The 25,061-nt window shown below is 42.5% G+C and overlaps 4 protein-coding genes across 5 annotated transcripts; 2 read left to right on the top strand and 2 right to left on the bottom strand.

Moving 5' to 3' along the window:
- The first annotated feature begins 3,528 nt into the window (after positions 1–3,528).
- PNPase (polyribonucleotide nucleotidyltransferase 1) lies at positions 3,529–7,793 on the top strand. Its single transcript, XM_065483625.1, has 9 exons — positions 3,529–3,772; positions 4,008–4,282; positions 4,336–4,619; positions 5,013–5,362; positions 5,440–5,613; positions 5,663–6,026; positions 6,457–6,644; positions 6,702–7,056; positions 7,107–7,793. Exons 1-9 carry the CDS (start codon positions 3,645–3,647, stop codon positions 7,269–7,271), a joined length of 2,283 nt encoding a protein of 760 aa, XP_065339697.1. The 5' UTR covers positions 3,529–3,644; the 3' UTR covers positions 7,272–7,793.
- On the bottom strand, positions 6,456–12,788 carry LOC135939317 (DDB1- and CUL4-associated factor 5). Its single transcript, XM_065483626.1, has 10 exons — positions 12,395–12,788; positions 10,722–10,911; positions 10,530–10,672; positions 10,024–10,153; positions 9,685–9,965; positions 9,509–9,627; positions 9,339–9,458; positions 8,669–8,828; positions 8,525–8,608; positions 6,456–8,387 (listed from the first exon to the last, which is right to left on the bottom strand). The coding sequence occupies exons 1-10, from the start codon at positions 12,591–12,593 to the stop codon at positions 7,879–7,881; spliced, it is 1,935 nt and encodes a 644-aa protein (XP_065339698.1). The 5' UTR covers positions 12,594–12,788; the 3' UTR covers positions 6,456–7,878.
- Positions 12,789–13,482: 694 nt separating this feature from the next.
- spas (spastin) lies at positions 13,483–24,773 on the bottom strand. Of its 2 annotated transcripts, XM_065486848.1 has the most exons (9): positions 24,627–24,773; positions 24,097–24,562; positions 18,604–18,771; positions 18,284–18,505; positions 16,357–16,541; positions 15,810–16,244; positions 14,581–14,771; positions 14,329–14,522; positions 13,483–14,275 (listed from the first exon to the last, which is right to left on the bottom strand). In XM_065486848.1, exons 1-9 carry the CDS (start codon positions 24,756–24,758, stop codon positions 14,112–14,114), a joined length of 2,157 nt encoding a protein of 718 aa, XP_065342920.1. In that variant the 5' UTR covers positions 24,759–24,773; the 3' UTR covers positions 13,483–14,111. The 2 variants fall into 2 exon arrangements, with proteins under 2 accessions (XP_065342920.1, XP_065342921.1); XM_065486849.1 differs by lacking the exon at positions 18,284–18,505.
- On the top strand, positions 20,150–21,261 carry LOC135941361 (zinc finger protein 226-like). Its single transcript, XM_065486850.1, has 3 exons — positions 20,150–20,353; positions 20,407–20,495; positions 20,552–21,261. Exons 1-3 carry the CDS (start codon positions 20,193–20,195, stop codon positions 21,244–21,246), a joined length of 945 nt encoding a protein of 314 aa, XP_065342922.1. The 5' UTR covers positions 20,150–20,192; the 3' UTR covers positions 21,247–21,261.
- Positions 24,774–25,061: the final 288 nt, after the last annotated feature.

The raw sequence follows: 25,061 nt of genomic DNA, 5'->3' as shown, positions 1-25,061 counted from the left end.
CAGGAGCGCAACCTGCTGCTCGTGCCACTGCTACGACTGACCCAATTTTAATCGAGCGTTACACGTAAAATTTATAAAACATTCAAAAAGGCTTCAAATCTTTACTAGGTTTGCACAAATCATGCAGTTTTTAGCCTTTAGAATATAAATAGACCGCCCCGAGTCGTAATTTTCGCTAGCTATTGGCTTTTTCGCGCGTTCTGTGCTAGTTTTGCCAATATATTGTCAGCACCAAATCTCGGATTCTGATCGCTAAAATCGCAAAAACTGCATACCGTTCGACTCGTCTTAACTTCCCCTAGATAGCCAAATGATTTTTAGGGTGATCAACCCTCATCCCCGTTCCACCCCTACAATGAAGTGGTAATAAAAATTGCATCGCTATGCACTTTCAGAAAATTTATTCATTTATCAAATCCCTCTTAAATTAAACAAATCAACCCCAAAATCCATTGGCTATCTAGGGGAGGTTGAGACGAGTTTAACGCTGTGCAGTTTTTGGAGTTAGAACCCGAGATTTAGCGATGGCAATGTTGGAAAAAATTCGTATTTTTTTGCTGTTAATGTCACTTCCAAATCTTGGGTTCTAAAAATTGCAAAAACTACCCACCGTTCGACTTTTCTCAACCTCCTCTAGATATCTAATGGATTTTGAGGTGGATAAACCTTCATCCCCCTTTCACCCCACATTAGATTTGCATCAAAAATAAAAATTTGGGGTCTCTGCACTTTCATCAAACTTATTCACCGATCAAAACTCTCTAAAATTAAAAAAAATCTACCCCAAATTTCGTTACCTGTCTAGGGGAGGTTGAGACGAGTCGAACGGTGTGCAGTTTCTGTAAATCCGATTACTCAAACCCGAGATTTAGCGATGACAATGTTGGCAAAAAATGAAAGTTGTAATTTTTGCTAATATTTATCCCCAACTTGATATATCAGTTTTATTTAGAATGCAAATGAATCCAAAACTAAATCAATGATTTAACTGCATCTAGACATGAGTATAGAATAGCGTAGGAAATGTTTTTCCATAATAAAATTAATTTTAAGCAAATATCGTACATTTTATAATTAAAATCATATATTTGACCGCACAAGGAAACCCCTCCCTTTATTATTTTCTAAAAAAATGGCTGAGCACAACGGAAAGAGACACATTTCATGGATGAGAGAGTGAACAAGGCCGTAAAAGAAGAGTGGAATATTCCAACCAGAAATTTATTTTATCAACGGCACGCAGTTATTGATCTGTCCGATGCCCAATATTGCACAATTGTAGCTAGTGGAACTTTCCGCTTCTCTTGAGCAGTGTTAAACGTGCTCATATACCTCCAGATTTTTGTGATAAACGTATGTAACCTTCTTGGAAAAGTACCTTGTTTCACCTTTCCGACGAGGCAGATGATGTTTCTGTTTTGTCTGGACAAGATTTTGTTATGTAAACACGACACAGTTGCGCTGAGCACCGCTAATTGATAACATGTATGTCGAGGAAAAGTCATGAGGGTGGCTATGTCCTTGTAATCGCTTAAATGTGTAAAAAATTAAATACAATGTCTATATTTTCTTTTTGTACATATTTTTTAAATTTTCAAGGAGAGTGAGGTTTTAATAGAAAAAACATGTTATTTTTTGCGGTTGCAGTGATTCACCTAAGTGAGTGGTACGTTTCCTTAGTGCTTACTATTTTATAAAGAAAACTTGGCTATTTTTAGAAAAAAAAAACAGCACAACGAGATGTACAGTACACGCTAAGTTTTGAATGATTTCAGGTCAAATCTAATCTAATCTAGGTTATGATGAACTTGCTCTATTTAGATAAGTGCAAGATTTTTTTCTTAAATATTAATTCAAATAATTTCTCAGTTTATTCGTTTACAATTTTCTATTAAGCTATATTTAAGAAGGCATTTTTATTTTTTTTTTCTATCGATTGTTAGTATTAACGCTGAGAATTACAGCTTGACACCTATTATATATATTCCATATATTCTATGTCAGAACATATTACGCAGCAAAAATAACGGACAAAATTGGTGTTCACGGTCATTCTTTGTGTCTCACTTTTGCTTTGCCTTGCCCGATCGGCCCTCGGTGGGGGGATTCTTTTGAATAGAATCGAATGACGGAAGACATGGATGCGATGGCGTGATGCGCGCGGTTACGCGTGCTCTCGGGAAAATGCGAAGTTCAGCAAGCGAGGCGCAGTATTTTTCTTTCCATCTCGTGCGAATCAGCGAATGCTGCCTTTTCTTCTCTTTCCAATCAGTTATGTAACAGCTAAGGAGCATGATGTCAATTCACGACCTACATTATTTTGTAACGTGAAATAAAGGAGAAAATTAAATTTTTGACAAAGTAATGTGCAAACTCGGTTATTAAAATATTTTCCCATCTGCGTTTTGCTGCTCAGACTGTCGGGTGAGCATTTTGACACACTTTCAAAACCGATTATTTTTCTGCAATTTAATGATTGTTATTTTAGTCGTAGTTGCACCAAAAAATCTTGGTTTGCCGCGTGTTTTGGCACCTGTTACCCTGTTAAAATATTTTGGGAACCACGCCTCTTTTACAATTCCCTTCCAAAGGCACCGTCAAAAGAGAAGATCCAATGCGGACATTTTTATTTCAGTAGTAAATTACGAATGAAAAGAATTTTAAAACTTGTTACAAAGTTCTTTTCAAACAAAGAGAGAAAATAAAACCATTAAATTTTAAATAGAGACTGTGGCGCCTTCTCGCCACTACTGTCCTAATAACGATTTTGCATTTAACCTGTATCGCCAGGTGGCTGTTCAAAGGTGTGCGACAAGCAGTGCACCCTTTTACTGCACCTTATCCCCCCACTGCACCTTAAGCCTCGCACCAAAGCAGTCGCAACAAAATAATTTCTCTCTCCGGCTAGGATGAGATTTGGTGCGAGAAAATTCCATAAAAACTATTTCTTATTAGACCCGCACTACGGGGTAAGTGTCATAATTGTTTGTTTTCGAATGTTATGTTTTTATTGTTATACATAATCATTTATTGTGAATGTGATTTTTTATTATCTATGTAATTTCACAGTCTTGGTCTTGATCTTGATTACTAAACCACGAGACATGAATAAAAGACGAATTACTACAATGAAGAATACGCATTTCTGTCCCGGCTTCCACGTACCCACAAGACAAATAATGCGCATTTTCATGCAAAGAAATTTAGTTAAATTTAGTTAAATAGATTGAAAAACAAAATCTCAAAAGCATGGAACATAGCGTTGAGTGGCTTCTTATTGAACAAGCATATACGCCTGAATTCATTGAGGGTATGCAATCTGCTTGACCTTTGCGTGTAACAGATTGCATACACCCACTTTTTTATTGTCACTGCTCATCAAGACGAGTTTATTTTTAATATTATCCATTTTAATTCATCTAAAAATCAGACGCAATTTTTAACTCGAGCAAAAAATCCAACAGAAACTATAAAAAAAGCTCTTTTATTTCAGTCAAACAACCAAGATGACGATATTGGTGGTGTGAGCCGTGTGAGCGAACTTTCGAATTTTGGCGCCATTTTGGTCAGCTGGTAATGTAAACACAGAGCCCACGTGTGTTGATAAAAGCGGCCGGCCTTGGAAGCCGAATTGCGGGTTGAAAATGTGGTCGCTGTCGAAGTTTCTGCGGTTGAACATCGGCTCAAGATTGACGAAAGGCAACAATTCAGTTCAGAGACGGAAGTGCAGTGCACTCGCAACGCCAGAAATCGAAATTCCATTCTCTAATGGGTGAGTAACTACATATACATGCCGGGCCAAATTATCTATTATATGCACAACAACAAAACGAACAGTGAACCTGCAGGGAAAAATCATCAATAATTGTTAAATTACGATTTCTTTCACAAATTTTCCCCAATTTACACATGTTTGCAACGAGAGGAAACGAAATCAAGCTTAAAATCATTGACAACCCTCTCAGTTTTTAGAAATTCATGTTCCAAGAAGTTATATTTTCTTTCAGGAGGTCGCTGACAATTTCGACTGGAAAGTATGCGAGGTTTGCAGACGGCTGCGCCGTGGCCCAGATGGGAGACACGGCGGTCATGGTCACGGCGGTCTCGAGGAACAAAGCGGCGCAGACGAATTTCATGCCGCTCACGGTGGACTACCGGCAGAAAGCGGCGGCAGCTGGACGAATCCCCACAAACTTCCTGCGCAGGGAATTGGGCCCGACAGAAAAGGAAATCCTCACCAGCAGACTGATAGACCGCTCCGTCCGGCCCTTGTTTCCAGACGGTCTCTTTCGACTTAATTTTTTAAACATTTATTAATAATTTTTCATGCTGCAGGCTACAATTGCGAGACGCAGCTAATGTGCAACCTGCTTGCCGTGGACAGCGTGTACGACCCGGACATTGTGAGCATCAACGCAGCTTCGGCAGCTCTGTCGCTATCCGATATTCCTTGGAACGGACCTGTCGGTGCTGTCCGAGTCGGAATCGTCGGGACAGAAGTGCTAATCAACCCCACGAGAAGAGAGCTGGCGGACAGTTCGCTCAATTTGATCGTCACAGCCACCAAACACAACTTGGTCGTCATGCTCGAAGGTGCTGCTGAAAATGTTCTACTGCCAGTGAGTAGAAATCATATTCATATTAATTTCGAGAATTGTTCCTAAACGCATTTAAGACATATTTAATTTTAGACACAAGATGAACTCGAATCACGCAATTTAATCTGTATTAAGCAACAAAATACTAAATTTAAGTCGCTTTTGAAAATTAAAAATTTGAAAAATGGTCGTAAACGTGAGTGCATTTGCCAAAAAATAGCTGTTATAATTTTTTTACTTTAAATAACCTTCTAAAATAGGCGTGTTGTATTTTTAAAAGGTCAAAAAATAATTTCATTCCTAAGAGGTGGTTTTTTGCTTTTCTCTTTTGAAAAACCATTTATTTATTATTAGCTCTTAAAACACCTTCCTAAAGTATTCGTTTTGTTTAAAGAAATACTGTGAAAATTGCAGGACTTCCAAAAGGCGGTGAGAACAGGAGTGAAAGAAATCTACAACATCGTGCTGGGAATCCAGCGATTGAGCAAAATGTACGGCAAAATAAAGAGAACAAGCGATCCGCCAGCTGCGATTCCTGAGGAAACAGTGGAGGCTGTTCGCAGTTTGAGTGAAATGCGGCTGAGAGAGATTTTCAGAGACTACTCGCACGACAAACTTTCCAGGGACGAGGCCGTCTCCGAGCTGCGAGCAAACGTGATTGAAAAAGTGGCTCAAGACAGTGCCAATTACAATTTTGTCGTTGACTCGTTCAATAAAGTGGTCAAAGAGGTGTTCAGGTCGCTCATTTTCGAGGACAGCACAAGGTATGTTCATTTGTTTCGCAAACTAAAATAAATCTGTCACTTTTTCAAGCCGTTAATTATGAAATCGCTTCAATTAGATGTGATGGCCGGAAGCTGGAGCAGGTGAGGCCGATTTCCACGCAGGTGGACCTGTACAAACCACTGCACGGCTCGGCTTTGTTCCAACGAGGCCAAACGCAGGTGTTCTGCACAGTGGCCCTCGACTCGCCAGACTCTGCCATGAGGATGGACCCGGTTTCCATATTAACAGGGTAAATTTCCATTATTAGAGTAAATAATATTTATCATAAAAAATTGCAGGGGTGTGAAGGAGAAAAATTTCTTCCTGCACTATGAATTTCCGCCGTACGCGACCAACGAAATCGGCCGGGCGGGCGGCGCGGTCGCTGGGAGGCGAGAGATGGGCCACGGTGCCCTGGCGGAGAAAGGACTGCGACCTGTGGTGCCCAAGGACTTTCCCTTCACCATCAGACTGACGTCCGAGGTGCTCGAGTCGAACGGCTCCTCGTCCATGGCGTCCGTTTGCGGGGGCAGCATGGCCCTCATGGACGCTGGGGTTCCCATCTCAAGCGCGGCAGCTGGCGTCGCCATCGGCTTGGTCACAAAGTTCAAGGACGGCGACACCAAACACATGGAAGACTACCGCATCCTCACTGATATTTTGGTAAGTTTTTCGCAATTTTTTCAAATTAAAAAATCTTTCTTTTTGAAAAAAAAACTGATTTAAAATATCACTTAATTTTTATCTAAAAATTTAACCATGATTCAGATGGTGAGCAACAATTTATTTACTGATTTTGTTAATAAAAACCTCTTCTTTTTTTGTCAAAAAAGAGTGTACAAACATTAATTGTAAAAACGCAATTATGTGTGACACTTGCCAAATGTGCTTTTCGGGGCCCAGACGAGGCGCTATGGGCCTGACGGTTTGTTGCGGTTTTGCTGGCGCCGTCGCGCTTTTATTTGTGTGTTTTTGTCCATTTCACTGCCTTGACAAACAGTTGCCTGAAGGAGCGCAAGAAAGAATTTTTAATAAAATGAACATAAGAAAATCGTTGAAGATCAACAGTACTATTAATACGTTTGTTGGACAGGGCATCGAGGATTACTTGGGGGACATGGACTTCAAGCTGGCCGGCACGAAAAAAGGCATCACCGCGCTCCAGGCTGATATCAAAATCCCCGGCTTGCCCCTGAAAATCGTGATGGAAGCGCTGCAGCAAGCCACTGAGGCAAAATCTTTTATTATCGACATTATGGAGGAGAGAATCAAATTCCCCAGGTACCAAACCTCTTAATTTTTTGAACAAATTAAGTTAAAAATCTGATTTATTTCAAGAAAACACAAAGACAACTGGCCTGTGTCTGAGCGAATCGAAGTACCGGCGCACAAGAGAGCAAAGTTCCTAGGGCTGGGCGGATCCAATTTGAAGAAGCTGACAGCCGAGACGGGCGTGCAGGTCAGCCAACTGGAGGAAAACATTTTCCAGTTTTTCGGACCGAACCAAAGTGCCGTCGACGAAGCCAAGGAGTACATGGAGAAGCAAATGGAGGCGCCGAGGGAGCCAGAGCTCGAGTTCGGCGCCATCTACACTGCCAAAATCGTCGAGCTCAGGGAGAGCGGAGTCATGGTTACCTTGTACCCTGGAATGACGCCTTGTCTCCTCCACAATTCTCAGCTTGACCAGAGAAAAGTATTAACAGACGTCTTGATTGATTTATTTATTAATGTGCGTGTTTGCAGATTTCTCATCCGAGCGCTTTAGGCTTAGAAGAAGGCCAAGAAATCCAAGTCAAATTCTTTGGCCGAGATCCTGTGTCTGGAATTATTCGGCTTTCAAGAAAAGTGCTTCAAGGCCCAGCGTCGCAGGCCATCAGGGATCTCAATAGGACTGGCAGCAAGAGATAGTCAAACTATTTCTAAATCATAAATTTTCTTAATAAAATTTTAAGTCTGTACAAAGTTATCTTGAATTTTTTTATGGTTAGATTTTAAAAATATGACCTATTCTCAAAAAGGTGGTCGGATAAAAAAATTAACAGGTTTGGAAACTGTTCTGAGCTCTGCGGCAATTTTTGCAGATTGGGATTTTTCCAAAAATTTCTGACCGAAATATTTTCTGTGAGGAAATTCAGTAGCTCCAAGATAGATAACATAAAATCTAGCTTCATTATGATATTTTAAAAAAATTCAACAACTTTCCTGGGAAAAAAAGATGCAAAATGCTCCATCAAAGAAATTTGCACGGTTTGTTTTACGAACATAGTTTTCTTTGATATAATGTCTTACACATATTTTGAAGTAAGAATGTACACGTTAGTCGCACACGCATCAGAATCACATTTATTTCTAAAAAATAAGGAACATGAGAGATTGAAAAGAGAAGACGATTTGATAGAAACGTTTTTGGTATTGTGCCGTGCGTTTGAAGAGGTATAAATAAAAACTATCAGTCCATTCAGCTCCGCTTAAGACGAATATAAGATCACAATTTCAGATCGAGTGGCCCTCACAATCAGCAATTCGAGTCTGAGGAGTCGGTGGAAGGGGTCGAGTCGCGCCTCCTGCGGGCCTCGCGCTTGTTGGGCTTGCGCTCGCTCCTGCTGCGGTGCTGCGTCGACGATTTGTGGTGCGAACTGCCGCTGCTGCTGTTCAGCTCCACCCCACTGTCCACGTGCCGCACGTCCGGCCCCCTGTCCACGGACAGACCGTTGCCCTTGGCACCCGCCCCAACCACGTGCACAACCGACTTTGGCATTTTCCGCACTGGCGACTCCTCCTCCGAACTCTCCTCCAAATCGTCCAGCACTGTTCCGCACTCGCACTCTCGCTGTCCGTTGGACGAAGGGCCCGCCACGGGTTGCAACCCGTTCGGCCAGCCGTTCGCCACTGTCGGTGACTTCAACCGCGCTTCCCGCAGCAACGCTGCCGCCTGCCTGCGGGCCATGTGCCGCCGACTCCGCCTCAGGGTTTTCCTCTTCCTGTTGATTAACAGTGCCATTCTGCTGTTGGCGTCGTGAGTGGCTGAAATTCAATCATGAGAAAACGAAATTATTATTTATGTACGTATTTAGTGTGTGCATTGCAACTGGAATTGAATAGTTGGTAATGTATGTCCTCGCAAAAGACAATAAAGATTATTATTAATATTCATTTCTCACAAGCTTGGCTGTCTCTCAAAATGTTTCTCATCTCCCTCCGTCTTAGCTTTTTCCTGAATCCCATGCAGAATAGGGTGCATTCATCTGAAATAATGATCGAGTTTAGATTTTCGCATTATTTGCAAATTATGTTCAGGGAGCAACCTGAAGAATCATTATTTGCCGAATCTTTGTCTGAATTAATTTTTTCGCCGTCCTCTTCAGAACTCCAGCCATCCACTTCTCTCTGGACCAAGGAATCGAAAAACGCCATCATGCGTGGATCTTCTTCTGTGTTTTGCTCGCTGTAATCGTGCGACATAAACTGCAATAAAAAAAATCATGTCACAGTATTAAAACAGAATAGTCAAAATTTCCAGAAAAAAATCGATGATATTAGGGGTTGAGGGGCGAGCACCCCAAAAACTATACAGCTCGCCAGGGGAAGTCAAGCAAAGTCGAACGGTTTGCAGGTTTTGCATTTCTGACGCTTAGATCCCGGGACTTGGCGATCACATAATTTGCAAATATTCTAAAGAATTTGAGTTTTTCGAAATTCAAAATGGAAATTCTCGAAAACTAAGCCGAAAACAACATGGAAATTTTCACACAAGGTCGCACGTAGCCTAATACCACTTTTAAAGGGCACTTCGAATTTTATTAAAAAATTTCAATATCCCATAATTACCCATAAAATATTGAAAATGACCTCAAATTAGGAGTTCATTTGCATACTCAAAATTCGCAAAAAATATCTGACCGACCCGTAATTTTCGCTTATAAAACTTAATACAAAATTATTTTTGGCACAAATGGCCATGTTTTTAGTTTTTACTTGTCCGGTTTGGAGAACAAGCCGAATATATTCATCGTGTGTGTACATCTTCCTGGGCTGCTTCAGAACAAGCTTGTCGGGGTCTTCACAATGTTCAGGAAATTCGATCGGACTCCACAGCTAAAAATCAAGTTAAAATTAAACTGTCATTTCAAGTGCGGCTTGCTCACTTTGATTATTTTTTCGACGCCCGAGGAAGCGATGAGATTGTAGGCAGAGTTGTAGCGCACTTGGTTCACTATCGATCTGTGGCCGCTCAAAGTATAAATGGCCTTTGTAACAGCAGCAACTGCAGAGAGAAAAACCAGTTCACAATTTTTGTCAAATCAAATCTCGAGCATCGCACAGTCATCGGTGTCGACGTAAGGAACTTTCCACAAATACAAATTAAAATCGTCCGAGCCGGAGAGGACAAAATCGTCATCTGGCCCAGCAAAAGTGCAACTCTTCATGGTGCAGGAGTTGTAGTAGCCTGGATTGTCGAATGTGGCTGCAGGCTTGGCCGAGACCGTCGCGTAGAGAACAGCCTCCCGGCGTCTCCTGAGGCCGAGCAAGTGCGTGCCCCGCTGGTTGAAGCGCACGCTCATGCAGCTCTCGTTCCTGTTTTCTCCGTACTGCACCAAAGGCCTGCGTCGAGACACCGATTAATTTAAACCAAGGCAAAATAAAGGAGAAAATCGCCAACTGTTTGGGTTTCCGCACGTCGTACAGACTGAGGCCCGTTTTTGCGTTGGCAGTAGCCACCAGAGCCGGTTCCGTGGGATTGTACATCACTCCGTGGTAGGCACCGGTGCTTGACGCAAGAATCAACGCCTCTGAAACAGTAAAATCATTTTAATTCAAATCCTGGAAAATCCTTGTTGCCAATGCATGAAATCATCTCTTAGGAATGAATCGAAGCCAAAATTGACAGTACATTTTTTAGAAAAGTTGCTGCAAAGCTAGCAAGTAAGAGGAATATCTCGACGGGAGGAATCAAAATCTGCTAAGAAAATGTGTTCAAGCGATGCAAATTTTGGAGAAAATTGAATCATTTTAATTTTAACTGTAGTAAACTCTTTTTTAATCATAGAAAATTGTGATGACATTTTTTTATCAATCAGATGCTTTTTAGCGAATAATTTTCAATTGTTGCCCTGTATCAATCCACTAAGAATATAAAATATTGATTTGGGTTGAAAGGTTAATTACCTCCTTCACTTGGCTCTTTCCTGACGTCGTAAATGAGAACCCTGCCGTCGTCACTGGCACTGCAGAAGATGTCGTCATTGCTCGGGTTCAAGGAAATGCAGTAGACGGGTTTTTCGTGCATGTAACACCGAACGGAGGCTCCCCTGATTTAAATAAAATCAATTTCGAGCGAAACCCACCAGTGCAACTTACGTTTCGACGTCGTGTATGATCACAGTCTCGTCATTTCCAGCGGAAAAAATGCTCTTGTTGTCGCTGCTGAGGCTGAGGCAGAAAATGTTGCTGCCATGCTCCGTGTTCATGACGGCAGGCCGCGCCGGCCGTTCCCGCACCTCCATGATGTCATGCATTTTCCATAGCAGCACTCTCCTGTCATCCCCACCTGGAAATTATTTAAATTAGCACCACAAAATAAATAATATCCATTCAGTTTGGTTTTCATTAAAGAGCTTCCAGACAGAGAGAGGCGTCGAGCCGAGCCCGTGCGCATCCAGTATGCAGAGCCATGCGCATATTTTTGGTCCCCATGTTTAATGAGTTTTTGTTTGTGGCCCTGTGTCGGAATTACCGAAGCCAACCGCTTTCAATTTAGTTTCAAAAGGAAAGCGCACGAGTTGATCTTTAAATGAAATTCAAGTTGGAACCATGACCGCAGACAATAATGCGCCCGAGAAATTCGCGTTCCAAAAGTGAAGGAAGATAATTAGGGAACAGTAGGAGGCGACAGTAGAGACATCTGCATCTGCCCAGCGAGAGCAGAGAAGCACAGTCACGCAGCTCCAGCGGTCACGTGACCCAATCCCACCATCTCATTGGCTAAGAGCCGCCACGCACTTATAACTGCTTGGAGGGAGTGGAAGGGAGAAGCAAGAGCATCATGCTCTTGACCAATGAGATGGCAGGATTGAGTCATGTGACTCACATACCTCCTCAAACCCAGGGACAACAGAGCAGCAGTTTCAGCCGTCACGTGACTTAATCCTGTCATCTCATTGGCTAAGAGAAGAGCAGGCATGGCTTCTCCCCTCCACTCCGTCCAAGCAATAAGAAGTGCGTGCCTGCTCTTGGCTAATGAGATTGCTGGATTGAGTCACGTGACTGCTCGAATAATTGCATTCTTACTCTCAGGTGTCTCTAGTGTCGCATGCTGTTACTGCCGCGAATTTTCCTGAAGAAAGGGGCACTTTCGAACGCAAATTTCTCAGTCATACGTTACAGATCAACTCGAGCGCTTTCGTTTGACGTTAAATTGAAACTTCAGTAATAAATGCAATACATACATAATTCAAACAAAACGATAACTCATTAAACACAGGGTAAGATATGACTAGTAAAAGATGCGCAGGGCTCTGCATAACAGATGCGCACTGGTAAAGCTCCGCGCCTCTCTGGTAAACTCTCCGTTTTCATGATTTTAATATTGAAATGATTATGTATTTACACCATCCCTTCCTCGAAATTATTCATTTGTATTTACATAATTTATTTATGTTTTTTATCATCTTGATAAGGACTGTGACATTTTAAGATGGTTGAATAGTAATGTCGTGTAATTTTTGTTTTGTGACATTTTATTTCAAGGACAGCATCCAGGTGATTTTTAAAATATTTTAGAGGATCTTCTATTCTTATTTGAGAACTGCGTTATACATATATTCCATTTTGGATATTTTTATTATAGATATACATATATAATTTTAAATTTAACTTTTGAAATAAAACAGCCTGATTTTAAAAAAATGCCATCGAAAAGGCTCAAAATAACCTGAAAGCCCGTGCAAATTGGCTTGAAAATCCGACTTAACTTATGATGTATTTTTCTATTATGAAATTAAAATCACAGCACTGGCGATTCGAATTCGAACCTGAGACAAGGAGATCTCCCTCGGCTGAGAACTCGATGGCGTTAACGCATCCGTAGTGCGAGAAAAGGTCCTTCCTGTACCAGGGTCTGGCCGTGCCGATCTTGCACCTGAGGAAATCGCGTGCCAGCAGCCTCGGATGGCCGGACTCTGCACGGCCGAGAAAGAAGTTGACTGGGTTGGCCCTCCTCCACGCGGCCATCGTCGTGTTGTTGTCCTGTCCGTAATACGCACTGTCCGACACCCACCAAACAGGCCTCGACTGCCCGTGGACCGAATTCTACACGACGAATCCGTGCCCGTGAATCTCACGACAACAATATTACTCCGATTTGTGTGTTACCGATGGACAAGAAGCAAGAGGCTCGTCAACACATTCAACTTCAACACAACACCTGGCTCTTGGCTCTGGCTGGCGAATGTGCTCTACGGAAACACACGAGTAACATTGAAGGCCCCGCCTCCCGTGGCCCTTTAAATAATGCGATTCCTCTTCTCGCCGCATTCATGCTTGTTCCTATAGCTGCCGGCTGCGGCAGCAAACAGGCCAATATATTTATCTGATTCTCGAAATAAAAATTTAAAAGAAATGATTATAATAAAAATGTTGGTTTAGAAATTAAATTACTTAAACATAATACAGGAATTTTTCAATTCGCATTTTAAGAAATAAAAATTCTAAAAAGGCCAACCTCTAAACAGCTTCAAAAATGAATTGTTCGATCTGGAGAGAAAGTTTCAATCTAAAATCGCAAAAAGATTCAATATTTCGAAACATACTTATTTTATTAAAAAATTTGGAAATATTTCAAACAGTTAACACGATGAGGAAATCGATTATTATTAAGTCAGTGGAAAAGAAACTAATCATTTTACAATTATTCCCATAAATAAATTTTTACGAAAATATTTTCCAAATATGAAATTTGATCTTTTATTTATCCAAGTTTCTTTAGAGTTTGGAAATAAAAATTACTGAATAAACAACTTTCGCTGGCAATGATTTGTTTAATTTTTCTAGACTATTTAAATCCAATTTTTTCGTCTAAGCAGGAAAAGGGTTATATAAAATTAAGAAAAACTCAGCAGCATTTTTATATCGATTGCAATAAAACTAGAGTGTATTATTATTCGTCAAGAGTACACATTATTAAAATCTCGTTATCAAACACGATACAAAATAATACAACTGCACGCACACGGTACACATTATATTGAAGAAGCAATGACTCTTGACTGGAAACAGTGGAATCAAATTCATTTTACGACGTAATAATGAGAGATGGGCAATGTATTATGGCATTTTATTCCGAGAAACGTAAAAACGATTTCCTGATTGGCACAGAGCAGTGACGAAAGACACGCTTTCTTGTCCTTTTTCCAAATGAATCAACAATTATTATTCGTCTCAACACATATTTGTACTTCTGACGGACGAATATGCAAAAATGTAAATCGTGAGCAATTGAAAGAACGGACCGTAGACTATATTCATCCGAAAAGTGTGACATCGCAGCAAAACTAACAATAAGATGACTGCAGCAATTAGACCAAACGGAAATTTTCCATGTTTCTCCTCCAGATATGTTTAGCAGCGATTTTTTTTTTTTATTGAATATGCAAGAGGGCTAGTCGACAATTGACTGGTTTTGTGCAGTAGCTCAAAATCGAAAATCAAGCAAAGCAATTGAATTAACAAACTAAGATCACTGTCAGGTCTCTATAAGCTGACGTCGCCATACTCCGAGTTCCACTTCTCGTACTGCACCAAACTCAGAGGTGACACGCTCTTCCGGATTCGCTTCAGGGACTCGGTGAAGTCTTGCAGCTTGATGTTGCGCATGTGTTTTGGGTCCAGACATCTCACTTGATCAGGATCAAGCTCTGCCAAATAAAAAAATGGTAAGTTGCTTAGCATTGGTTAAATTTTAAAGCACCTCTAATTGGACCCAAGGCCGCGTCCTTGGCCAAGGCTGTGAGGTCGCTACCGGAGTACCCCTCGGTGAGTCTCGCGAGTTGGGCCAAGTCTTTTTCGGAAAGAGGAGAGCCTTGCTTGGCCAAAAGCCTGCCCAGCAGCGCCATGCGAGTATCTGGTCCTGGCAGTGTCACGTAAACCCTCTTCGAGAATCTCCTGCAAGTCGGCAATATTAAAGAGTTGAATGAGGATTGGTGCTAAAATGCGATTATACCTGAGAGCAGCCTCGTCTAATTCTTGCGGCCGGTTTGTCGCTGCCATGACCAGAACCCTGTCCTCGGTGCTCGAGGGCAGTCCATCAAACTCAACAAGGAACTCGGTTTTCAGCCTCCTGCTTGCCTCATGCTCTCCCTCCCGCCTCTCGGACAGCAAAGAGTCTACTTCATCCACAAAAATGATCGATGGCTGAAAAATAAAGCAAGAAAAATTTATTATGAATGTCAAAGATTTGACAGTATTTTAAGCTGAGAACTGGCGGGAATTTTGTAACAGGGGCGTGGTTGCCAAGGAATTTTAAAAAAGAAGGCGTGACATGTGTCGCGGAGCGCGGGAAAATCGGCAAGCTGGGCGTTGATAATAATAATAATATCTTTATTGTCTTTTGGCGAGGTCTAATTATACGCCCCCCAATTGCAATGCACACACATAAGAAATATACACAAAAATCATAAATTTTGTACATATGCCATGAATTCATTCACCTGAATCATAAAATCTTTTTAGGTACAGAAATTCTTTCAAAGCCGAAACAAATTGCCCGTATCGCGGCTCAAGCCGTAGTGAAACTGGCAAAGCATTATACAAATTTGCAGCACTTGAATAATGCAGACATTTCTAGCTGACATTCAAAATTTTAGGTTTAACTACAATTTTCTGGCTTCCGGTCGTCATATCTCGCGATTGGGGTAAAAAAATTTGACAAACCCCAGCGTAAATCGACACAAAATTTATCTGATCTCAAAACATTTAGAGATCAAATACGAGCTGATCTGATAAATATCCTAGGACTAGAAGGATTTTGGAGTTTGAAAAACGTGATTTTTTTTAACTTTCTCTCTAATCCAAAATTTGCTATTTTCCAAACGGAGCCAAATTGAAGGGTCTTTCCTACTCCATCACATGAACTGGACCACCGCCGGTCTGGAAACCGATATTGAGATTTTTCGCGACCATAGAAAAATGAAAACAAATGATTTTCGGTTTTTTATCCTTGCAAGGCGCGTTAGGTGCCTGTGCGAAAATGTTTTTTTTAATTAAATTCGGCCGTTCATCTGATCGTCGATCACGAACACTCATCAGACAGATCTCGGACGGGACTTTGACCTGCGGTACCCTAACGACCTTTTCAGTGTACCCCGCGACCTGAGATTTGCTCCCAGGTCGGTTTTTCAGTTTTTTTTATCATCATATTTCAAACAGATCTTAAAAGTAAAAAAGTGGAACCTGCAGTTCTCTGGCTACGGCAAAGAGCGCCCTGACCAGCTTTTCGCCCTCGCCGACAAACTTGGAGGTGAGGCTGGCGGCGCTGATGCTGAAGAAAGTGGCGCTGCATTCGGCAGCCACGGCCCTGGCCAGCAGAGTCTTGCCGTTGCCTGGCGGCCCGAAGAGCAAGAGTCCCCTGGCAGGAGCCCTGAGCCCGGTGAAGAGCTCAGGGCGCAGCGCGGGCAGCACGACCATCTCCTGTAGGGCCTGCTTGGCCGATTCCTGGCCTGCGATGTCGTCCCACTCGACTGGGGGCCCGCCCTCCAGTATTTCGTCTAGGATCAGCTGCGCCAGCTTTGGGTCCACGCCCTTCAAGGACGTTTTTCTGGCCGCTGCAACGCGACCTGACGCTCCGTTGCCGCCGCTCGGCCGACGTCCTGGCGAATGTGATGGCCCCTGCGGTCAGATTAACGGTTTGAGTACAAACTAATTCATTTGCTTTGAAATTCGTTACATGATATGCTTCTAAAATGTAGCAAAGAGTGAGAGAAAAAAGTGTGAAGCTCACCGAGAGCTGCCGTTTGATGGGCGGAGGTGTTGAGTAGGGTTTGTGTTTCGCAGCCCCGCTGTTGGAGCCGGAGCCGTTGGTGTAGACGGGCTGGCGGGAACCCAGATTGCGGGGAAGAGTGCTGCTCCTCGCTGCCATGCCTGGAATGTTTTTGCGCCCAGCCGCGGTCAACCGCCTTCCAGAGGCTGAATGGAGCGAGAGCCAAATCGGTTAATCAAACACCACAGCAAATCAAGTGATTTTTCGACATGCGAATTAATCTATCAGAGATTCATTAAATTCATCGCACAGAGGAAAAGCAAGACGTTCTACGTTTATGTAAGAGCTAAAGATTTTGCAAAGAGGTTTATCAGCAGGCATTAGAGATTGGTGAAGTCCCCATCTGGTGCTCCTGTAAACTATTTAAATGACCTTTCGGCGAAAATGTTTAATTAATTATCTGCACTTGAATAAATCTAAAAATGCACGGTGCGAGTGTTTAAATTCTGGGATTTAATTCTACATTGTGAAACCAAACTAATGGCTCTGATTTTATTATTTGCTACACGTCAGAGTGAACAAAGGAGCGAAAACCATTCACTATGAAAATCTGCGATATTGCGTGACATGGGCTGGCTAACTTCCGTAAAAAAGGGGAGGCTGCTCACTATTCGCTAGTTGAATAAAATCTATTTCCTGGGCACCCACACCCATGCAGAATTCACGACAGAGACCAACAAACAACTCACCAATTTAGCAAAACGCGTGTAATCCCTTGATAGCAAAACAATTTGTACGGCAAGAGACGGTAGTATATAGGAACAGAGAAGAGTTAGAGTTTTTAATTAAGAGGGTGCAGTGAACGACACCAACACAGCACCAGCTTACTGTGCGATCCAAGGTTAGTTTTACAAAAGCGTAAGTGAAGAAGCCCACCGCATATGCTGAGATGCAATAAAATGACTGGGATAAATAGGCTCTTTAATTTACATCCTCGTTTTAGAAAGCAGTTTTGCACCACAGAAGCCAATTAATGATATAAAATTTCAATTTATATAGCTCTGCAATTTTATTTTTGGTAATGCCGTTCGATAGAATTTGGTCAATTCAACACGATAAGCCGAAAATCGGCGGAAAGCGGAAACGCTAAATCCGATACTTTGACGGTTTTTGGTCTAAACAAGAACGCTGGAGACCAATCAGAGAAGGGAACGGTTCTCTGATTGGACGAAGCGCTGCCCTAAAACCGAGACGGCAGCGCCACAGCGGTAGCGACAAAAGTCTGCCTTTTTGAGCCAATCAGAGAACTGCTTCCTTCTCTGATTGGTCAGCGGTGTTATTTTTGCACTTTTTGCTAGGATCGGACAGACCAACAGCACTTACAGACCCACTGAAGCCACATTCTTTTATTCTAATCGATTTCTGAGGGTCGAAATAGTTGGGATACTTTATTTTTCCGATTGAAATATTGTTTGTGACTTGCGACCAGAGGTGCAAAGCAAAACACACGTTGCTTTGGCGCGCGCAACGAATGAATCTTCTTTTAATCGCTACTGCACAAGCGTCTCCCCTCTGATGTCACAGCTGCCAATGATAGCTGAGAGGGGTGACGCTTGCGCAGAAGCAACCATAAGGTTCGCGGCAAAGCAACGTGCATTTTGCTTTGCCCTGCTCGCAAAACAATCTTCCGATCGGGAAAATTAAGTATCCCACTTATTTCGACCCTCAGGACTCGATTGGAATATATAAAAAATGTGGCTTCAGAGTTCAGTGGGTCTCTAAATACCGGTTTGTACGCATTCCCCGATTTTCAGGATGCCTCGTGTAGCTCTCAAGAATCGTTTGGCACTACCAAAAATGAAATTCGAACTGCAAAAAGCAACAAAGAGGTGTGAGACTAATTTACGTTCCGCCGCCATTTTTATCCCGTAATGGAGATGCGAAATACCTTCAGCAGGGGTAGTGGGCTGTGACCTCTGGGGGGTGGGTCTGAGAGTAGGGGCGCGAGGCGACTTGACCTCGGGGTTGCGGGTGGCGCCTGCGAGCAGCAGCTGCGGACCGGCCGAGGGCCTACGAGGGAAGCAAGTGGGCCTTTTTAGGGGCTTTTTTGTCGCGGCGACAGCCTCGGGATCGTCGGTCACAGCCAAGTGAGTCAGCATAACAATTTGCTCTGCAAAGAGAGAGACACACGACACGTACAAAGGTGATGCCGCCGGCCGCTCTCTGCGCGCACCCTCCACTGAAAGTGGCCCCGCGTTAATTGCTTACCTAGAAAGTCGAGCCGGTCCTTGGCCATCTCCAAGTTGGTCTTCATCTTGCCCTGCAGTCTCTGCGCCCGCTCCCACACCTCCCCTTTGCCGGCGCACTCGATTGCAATTCCCTTTTCCAGCTCGGCGATTCCTTTTTTGTACAGTTCCACCGCCATTTCTTTTTGTCCTGAAACAGAAGCAATCGGCTATTTCATTTCGAGAAAAAAAAAATATTTGAATTTAAGACACGAAGAACATTTCCTCGTCTTCTCAAAGACTTTTGCACAAATTAATGTGTGTAACAGATGATCAAACCGTTCAGCATGACCTTATTTGAATTTGGCCTATCAATTATGTCGCGAAGAAACCTTTAGGATGATTGAATTGGCATGTTTGCAATGTTTGCACGCGCCGATGCAGGACCTTCGTCACAGTTTCACATTTCGCATTTTATTAACGACTTGCTCGCAATGACATTGTACTTTTTCACACGGATCAAAGGTAATAATTGAAAGTAGAGAACGTGAGCAGTGCGTCTGATGGACAGCTCCACTGTAAAAATATATGTAGAACACGTAGAACACTAAACTTGCTAATCCAATCTCAACTACAAGGCGCATAAAAATTAAATTCTTGTGAAATTTACATTCAACACGCTGTTATGTATGACATTTTTTGTTTGAATTCCATCACATTTTCCTCGATTAGTTGAACCAATTTCAGGGAAAATGACCTAGTCCAACCGCACGTGCCGGAGAGTTTTGAACCATTTTTCACTCTCGCAACTAAATAAAGTTTGAAGCAAACATGCAGAGGCAATTAGACCATTTTATTTACCCACCCCGCCAGTCATGATTTCACGTATCGTTTTGCGTCGAAACAAGAGGCTCGGATGACGGCGTGTTCGCGTGCTTCATTGCAGGGTTGTATTAGATTACGCGCACGGCGCAAAAATCAATACTATATATCGGCAACTTTTATATACCCAGATGAAGTTTCCACCCCGATCAGCAAGCGTGGCGAAAAAAATCTCCAGAGAGCTATTTTCACCTTGCCCCGTGCTAATTGAGCGATTCGCGTGGCGTCAGCCAGTCATGCGAATTGTGGCAGCAAAATGCAGCACAAGTTTCAAGGATGGCATACGCGTGGGCCAAAAAGGAGGTCACCAAACTCTCGGCCAAATTAAATACGAACCCGCAACACGGAGTAGGTGAGATTGATGGCTCCGCTCTTTCATTACTAATAATGCTGAAACAGGTTAATACCGTATATTGGAATTTGTAATTTATTTTGCAATCTACCCTCGTTAGAAAAATATAAAAAATAAGCTTGTCTGTAATATTTTTACACAATACGGCACGCGTACCCTCTAACAACGAATGGACATAATTTCTTTTCAAAGAAACACGGAATTATTGCTCTTCAATACTTAAATATAGCTCAAATAAATAACTTAAATAGTGAGGAATTTGAACAACGACGACCAGTCCCATAATTTTATCAGCAAATACCTCAAATATTTGGATACATTTTTGGCGTTGCCATTCCTGCATGGAATGCATATTTTCGGATCCCTCTTTGCCTCACAACTCCATTCGTCCAACGAAAATGCTGCATGTAAGACCGCCTTGTCTTCTCTGCAAGTGTCCGACGGCGAATGGTGGTGTCCACCCGTCAAAAGTGGACAAGAAAAAACTTGACGTGCTTCTCGGACGAGAAGTGATTGATGACCATGTCCTGATTTGCTACTTTTGCATTTGGCAGACGCGGTAAGTTGTCTTTACAACTTTAAATTATTAATAATCGAGTTTGTTTTGTGAAGGTGCTTGGAAGAAGTCACGTCTTCAGCTTGGAGCCCGCGACAAATGCGTTTGGACAGCACAACCAAACAGCTGAGGAAGCATTATTTTGGTAGTTTGTTTGTTTCTAGATGTCCTAACTCGGTCTTACCACAAAATTTGTTGCAGCAAGTAACGTTCGTCAGTGTTACGTGAAATTGAGGCAAATTGATCTGCCCAGCAGACACGAGGGCAATGACCAGTTGATCATCCCGCCTGACTTCAGAGAAGCAGCCCGAATGTGCGTCAAGGCAGTTTACAAGAGGCCAAAGGAAGAAGACGGTTACGTACGATTCAAGTGCCTGTTTTGCACCAAGAATTTTACCAGCATGAGCCAGTACAAACTGCACGTTACAATTGACCATTCGCAATTTTCAATTGGCTGCCCTTCTTTCGGCTGCATTAGTTTCTTTGCCGACGAAGAGGAAATGAAAAGACACTATGATATTTTTCACAAGAAAGGCTTTGAGGTGACTCAAACCAATCCAAGAAGGAAACTGTATCAAACTACATTCTTCATATGCGACGAGTGCAATTTGTTTTTCTCGACCAGGGGGCAATTGAGGAAGCATTGCGCAACTGAGACACGCGAGCGAAAAAAACAACGCAAAAGTCGTCCAATCGTGAGCTGCGACAATTGCTATAAGCTATTTCAGTACGAAGGTGCGCTGCAAAAACACCGGCAACTTTGCGGACTGTTCAGCTGCTATGAGTGCTCGACAAGTTTCTACTTGCAGAAAGACTTGGACGATCACATGAGGAAAATTCATCCAGAGGTAGAAATTGTAATGCTTCCTTTTGAACAAGCCTCATTTTTGTATTGATGACGGAAGTGAAATGTTTCATTTGTGCAAATAAAATTTCAAATTATTTCTGATTAAAACAAATGTTGTTTTCTTGTGTAACTAAATTATTTTACGGGAAATTCTGCACTTTATTCTCTAAAAATCAATAGTGAGTGACCTTTTGAAACGCCTCGAGAAAGCAGTAGCCTGTCAATATTTAATTGGGCATGAAGAGACACAGCAGACCGAATGTTTCCACTCGGAGGCGGCGTGCTTGCATGCCTTCGCCCTCGGCCTTGCCGTGCAGCAAAGTAGGCCAACCCCAAAAACACCCTAGGGTGAAAAAGTAGTGCGTTACTCTGTGGGTCGGAAAAAGCCGGAGAGGCGGAAAAACGCATGAAAATTTCAAAGACATGCTGATTGCTCCAGCATTGCACAAGAAGTACAATTTTGAATACGTTTTATTTTATTAAACCAGCATGAACTTGTTTGAATTTAGCTTAATCCCAAAATGCATTTGAGTCGTTGGCAGAACGGACTCCTTTGTTGCCAATTTCTCATTATTATGTGATTAGTAATGGGGCACTTTGCTGCAGTCCGCTGTGGCAATCCACTTAGAGCGATTGAGTTATGCGACCCTTGTTAGTCTGGATGTGGATCAGGCGGAAAGCGTCTGTGGGCCTCGCTCCAAAACAAATGCTCGCGGAAGAAAAATAATTACTCAGACTTGGCACGAGCAGTAGCGCGTTTTTCCTGTTTTGACGGAACGAAAGAGAGTGATTTGCGATGCCGCAGACCCCATTTTTTCCCCGCTGCATCTCGCGGATCATTACGAATGGAAAAGCCAGTGATCAAGTATTCAGTGTGAGCTGCAAACTGCAAAGTTGGCCGCTACTTGGGCCCAAAGTTTCACGGCAAACATAGTTTCAATGGTGGGCGCATCTGCATGAAAGAAATTTTCCGCCAATAAGTTCACAATAAACACGAAACAGGCCAAGGATGTGCGAGTAAATAGAAGTAAATATCGTGCTCTATTCAGCAATGACGCTTTTTAGAGTGCAATAAAGAGCAAAATATGGTGTATATACCCTACTTTATTATGCTGCAGAGTTTCTTTCACGTTTGAGCCAGAAAATGAGGTACGTATTTTCCGCAGATTTAATCCGGTCAAGTTTGAATACATGCAATTTAATGCATCCTACTTCACAAGCCCTTTTTTGATCATTCTCAGGATTAAAAGAAAGTTTATTGTGCTTTTAGCAAATCCCATATTCAGATTCTTCTTAATATTTCACGCATTTAAAATTCTTCCCGCCAAATAAACCCTTGAATCCAAAGTAATAGTTTGAAAATCGATTCTTAAGGTTCGAAGTAGGTTCAGACTTCAGACCAAAAACCGCTAAAGTATAACGGATTTTTATGTTTCCGCCGAATTTCTGCACGTCGTGTCGAATTGCCGACAAATTGATTCGGCCGCCTAACCTAATGCGACCATCAGGAGTCGATTGTTAAAGTCAAAAATAAAATTTAAGTTCTTTAAGCTTGTTTAAAGGCTAATCAGGCCAAGTTTGAAACTTGTTTACGGAACGCCGAGGTGGCTTTTTCGATCCGCAATCAACAAAATTCTTGATGCTACCTCTCGGAGTATTGTTACTTGATGTAGTGCAGGTCATAAAGTAATAAAGATTAATAATAATAATTAGACCCAACAATTGACCCGACAGACACCGTGTTTCTAATCGCTTTTGACGTTAACAAATGGGTCAGCGGCGTCCTTGCCCCAGACACGCAACCCCGTCAAGGGTGGACGGTCTGGTCTATTCTCGGAAACGTTGTCTGCATTCCCAACTCGGTCAACTCACGTGTTGTTATGCCAATGTTTGAATTCTCGTCTGCACCACTTAGAGTCAACGAACTGCTGACAATAAGGGAGGAATGCACTCGCGGTGCAACAGTGCTCAACTGCGCACCGACTCACAAGGGCGGCTGCAACAGCCAGACCAAAATAGGAACAACAGCATCTTCTGCGACCTCGGGGGGGAAGCGAGTTTTGTTGCTACGGGAAAAATCATTGAGTCGTGTATCAAAATGCTGAAGATACAAGAAAATGTAGGGTTGTCGAATTTTAGATTTTCTGCAGCACGATTTCGAGCTATTTACACCCCCTAAACCGTTCAGCTGGTCAATGGAGGTTAAGACAAGTCTAACAGTGGGTAGTTTTTGCAATTTTGATAGTTAGAACCCGAGATTTGGAGTTGAAAATTTTTTCAAACCACGGTAAATTTGAAAAATTCGAGTTTTGCAGTGGAATTTCTCAAACAACACTCTGAAATTTTCAATTAAGCTCACACAAATCATGGGACAACTTTTAAGCACATTTTCAAAATTTTAATTAGAAACCAAAATATATTATGACCTTATCCTAGTGTGATTTTCTAGTCCTATTATGATTTTCTAGTGTAAATTTTGTAGAGTTTGCTTGACGTGATGCCAATTTTGTCCTCCGACCCATGAAAACGATAAAAAAATACTATTTTGGGCAGCAAAAAATATTTCGAAAGAAAATCAACAAATTTTTTTCGAAAAAACAACAATATGTATTATTATATTCCTGCGGTATTTAAAATTTGTCATATCATTAAATTACGACAACACCATATCACCTCTCTTTCAAACGAGATAAATACGCCAAATAATATAGCCAAAAGATTACAGCAACCATCTCGATATTGCCGAAAGCTAACGAAAAACGGAATAATTAGTTAAATTTGCCAACATATTGGTACGAGAAACGAGAAGGTGCAGCCGAGCACATAAAAGTGACAGCCGGCAGAAACAAATAAGGCAAGAAGCGTGAGTCATGAAGTGAAGCAGACTCATTAAACTTACCTTCGTTCTCCTCGTCGAACTTGAGCGCCTTGGAGATGTACTCGAAGGCCCGGCGGTGGTGGCTCTTCTGCTTGGCGAGCAGGGGGTCGCCGGGCCCCGGGCCGGTGGGCTGTCGGGGCAGGGCCATGGACGAGTACTCCTCAGGGCCGCACGGCTGCAGGTAGGCGGCGTCGTCGTCTTGCTCGTCGCGCGGGATCACCACTTCGACCGGGGAGCCAGCGCGGGGCCGATACACAATGCGCGATGTCGACGAGTAAATGTAGCCGAAGATGACGTACAGCTGGTAGATCAGGGTGCGCAGCACGTTGAACAAAATAATAACGGGAAAAGAAACGAAATACAAGTTCTTTTTGTGCACGGAACCACCTGAGTGGCTCGCTTTCTCCTCGCCAGCTGACTTCTTGGACTTCTTCGTCGGACGCGGGCTGTTGTTTTTGTTGTTACGGTTCATGCGGTCGCCGCCACTCTGCGCATGGGTAATCAGGGTTAGTATTGCGGACCGGACAACGTCCAACATCGGGCACACTTACAAGTCGTGTGCGACTCCATCGCTTTTCATCTCTTCGCCCTTTGCTTTTCTCAAGCACAACAACTGGAAAGTGGAAACTGCAGTTTGCAAGAGTGGTGGTCGAAAATGATATACATACCGGTGTGTTTATCATACCGGTTAATTTGGGAATTTTTTAGAATTTCTGCGCATACTGAACCGTCTTAACCATCTAAAATTGAAAAATCCATATTTTCAACCTGTAAATTGAAAAAAACCGGGGATATGATCAGAATTAAGGAAAAATAATTTTTTTGCTAAATACAAAAACCGGTTTTTTGCTCTAAGAACAGCAAAATCAAGACCAGCAGCTCCGCCATGTTAATACCATAACCAGACACGCCTTCTTGTGACACAGCATCGCATTAAGTCTGAAGTTCAAGATGGCGTCTCAGCCTGTCCTGGTTTATAATGTCTT

Source organism: Cloeon dipterum, chromosome 3, assembly GCF_949628265.1.
Source record: "Cloeon dipterum chromosome 3, ieCloDipt1.1, whole genome shotgun sequence".
Lineage (NCBI taxonomy): Eukaryota > Metazoa > Arthropoda > Insecta > Ephemeroptera > Baetidae > Cloeon > Cloeon dipterum.
Note: the sequence above shows the minus strand (reverse complement) of the source record. Positions and strands in the feature narration are given on the sequence as shown.

Bases quoted from the DNA above. Each gene is read 5' to 3' on its own strand.
- LOC135941361 (XM_065486850.1), top strand. From the start codon at position 20,193: ATGCTGCATGTAAGACCGCCTTGTCTTCTCTGCAAGTGTCCGACGGCG. The intron at 20,354-20,406 runs GTAAGTTGTCTT...TGTTTTGTGAAG, and splicing joins TTTTGCATTTGGCAGACGCG to GTGCTTGGAAGAAGTCACGT. The intron at 20,496-20,551 runs GTAGTTTGTTTG...AATTTGTTGCAG, and splicing joins GCTGAGGAAGCATTATTTTG to CAAGTAACGTTCGTCAGTGT.
- LOC135939317 (XM_065483626.1), bottom strand. From the start codon at position 12,593: ATGGCCGCGTGGAGGAGGGCCAACCCAGTCAACTTCTTTCTCGGCCGT. The intron at 10,154-10,529 runs GTAATTAACCTT...TTACTGTTTCAG, and splicing joins GAAAGAGCCAAGTGAAGGAG to AGGCGTTGATTCTTGCGTCA. The intron at 8,609-8,668 runs GTTGCTCCCTGA...TCATTATTTCAG, and splicing joins GGCAAATAATGATTCTTCAG to ATGAATGCACCCTATTCTGC.
- spas (XM_065486848.1), bottom strand. From the start codon at position 24,758: ATGATAAACACACCGGTATGTATATCATTTTCGACCACCACTCTTGCA. The intron at 24,563-24,626 runs GTAAGTGTGCCC...ACCCATGCGCAG, and splicing joins GATGGAGTCGCACACGACTT to AGTGGCGGCGACCGCATGAA. The intron at 16,542-18,283 runs GTATTTCGCATC...CGCTCCATTCAG, and splicing joins GCCCACTACCCCTGCTGAAG to CCTCTGGAAGGCGGTTGACC.
- PNPase (XM_065483625.1), top strand. From the start codon at position 3,645: ATGTGGTCGCTGTCGAAGTTTCTGCGGTTGAACATCGGCTCAAGATTG. The intron at 5,363-5,439 runs GTATGTTCATTT...CGCTTCAATTAG, and splicing joins ATTTTCGAGGACAGCACAAG to ATGTGATGGCCGGAAGCTGG. The intron at 5,614-5,662 runs GTAAATTTCCAT...AAAAAATTGCAG, and splicing joins CCGGTTTCCATATTAACAGG to GGGTGTGAAGGAGAAAAATT.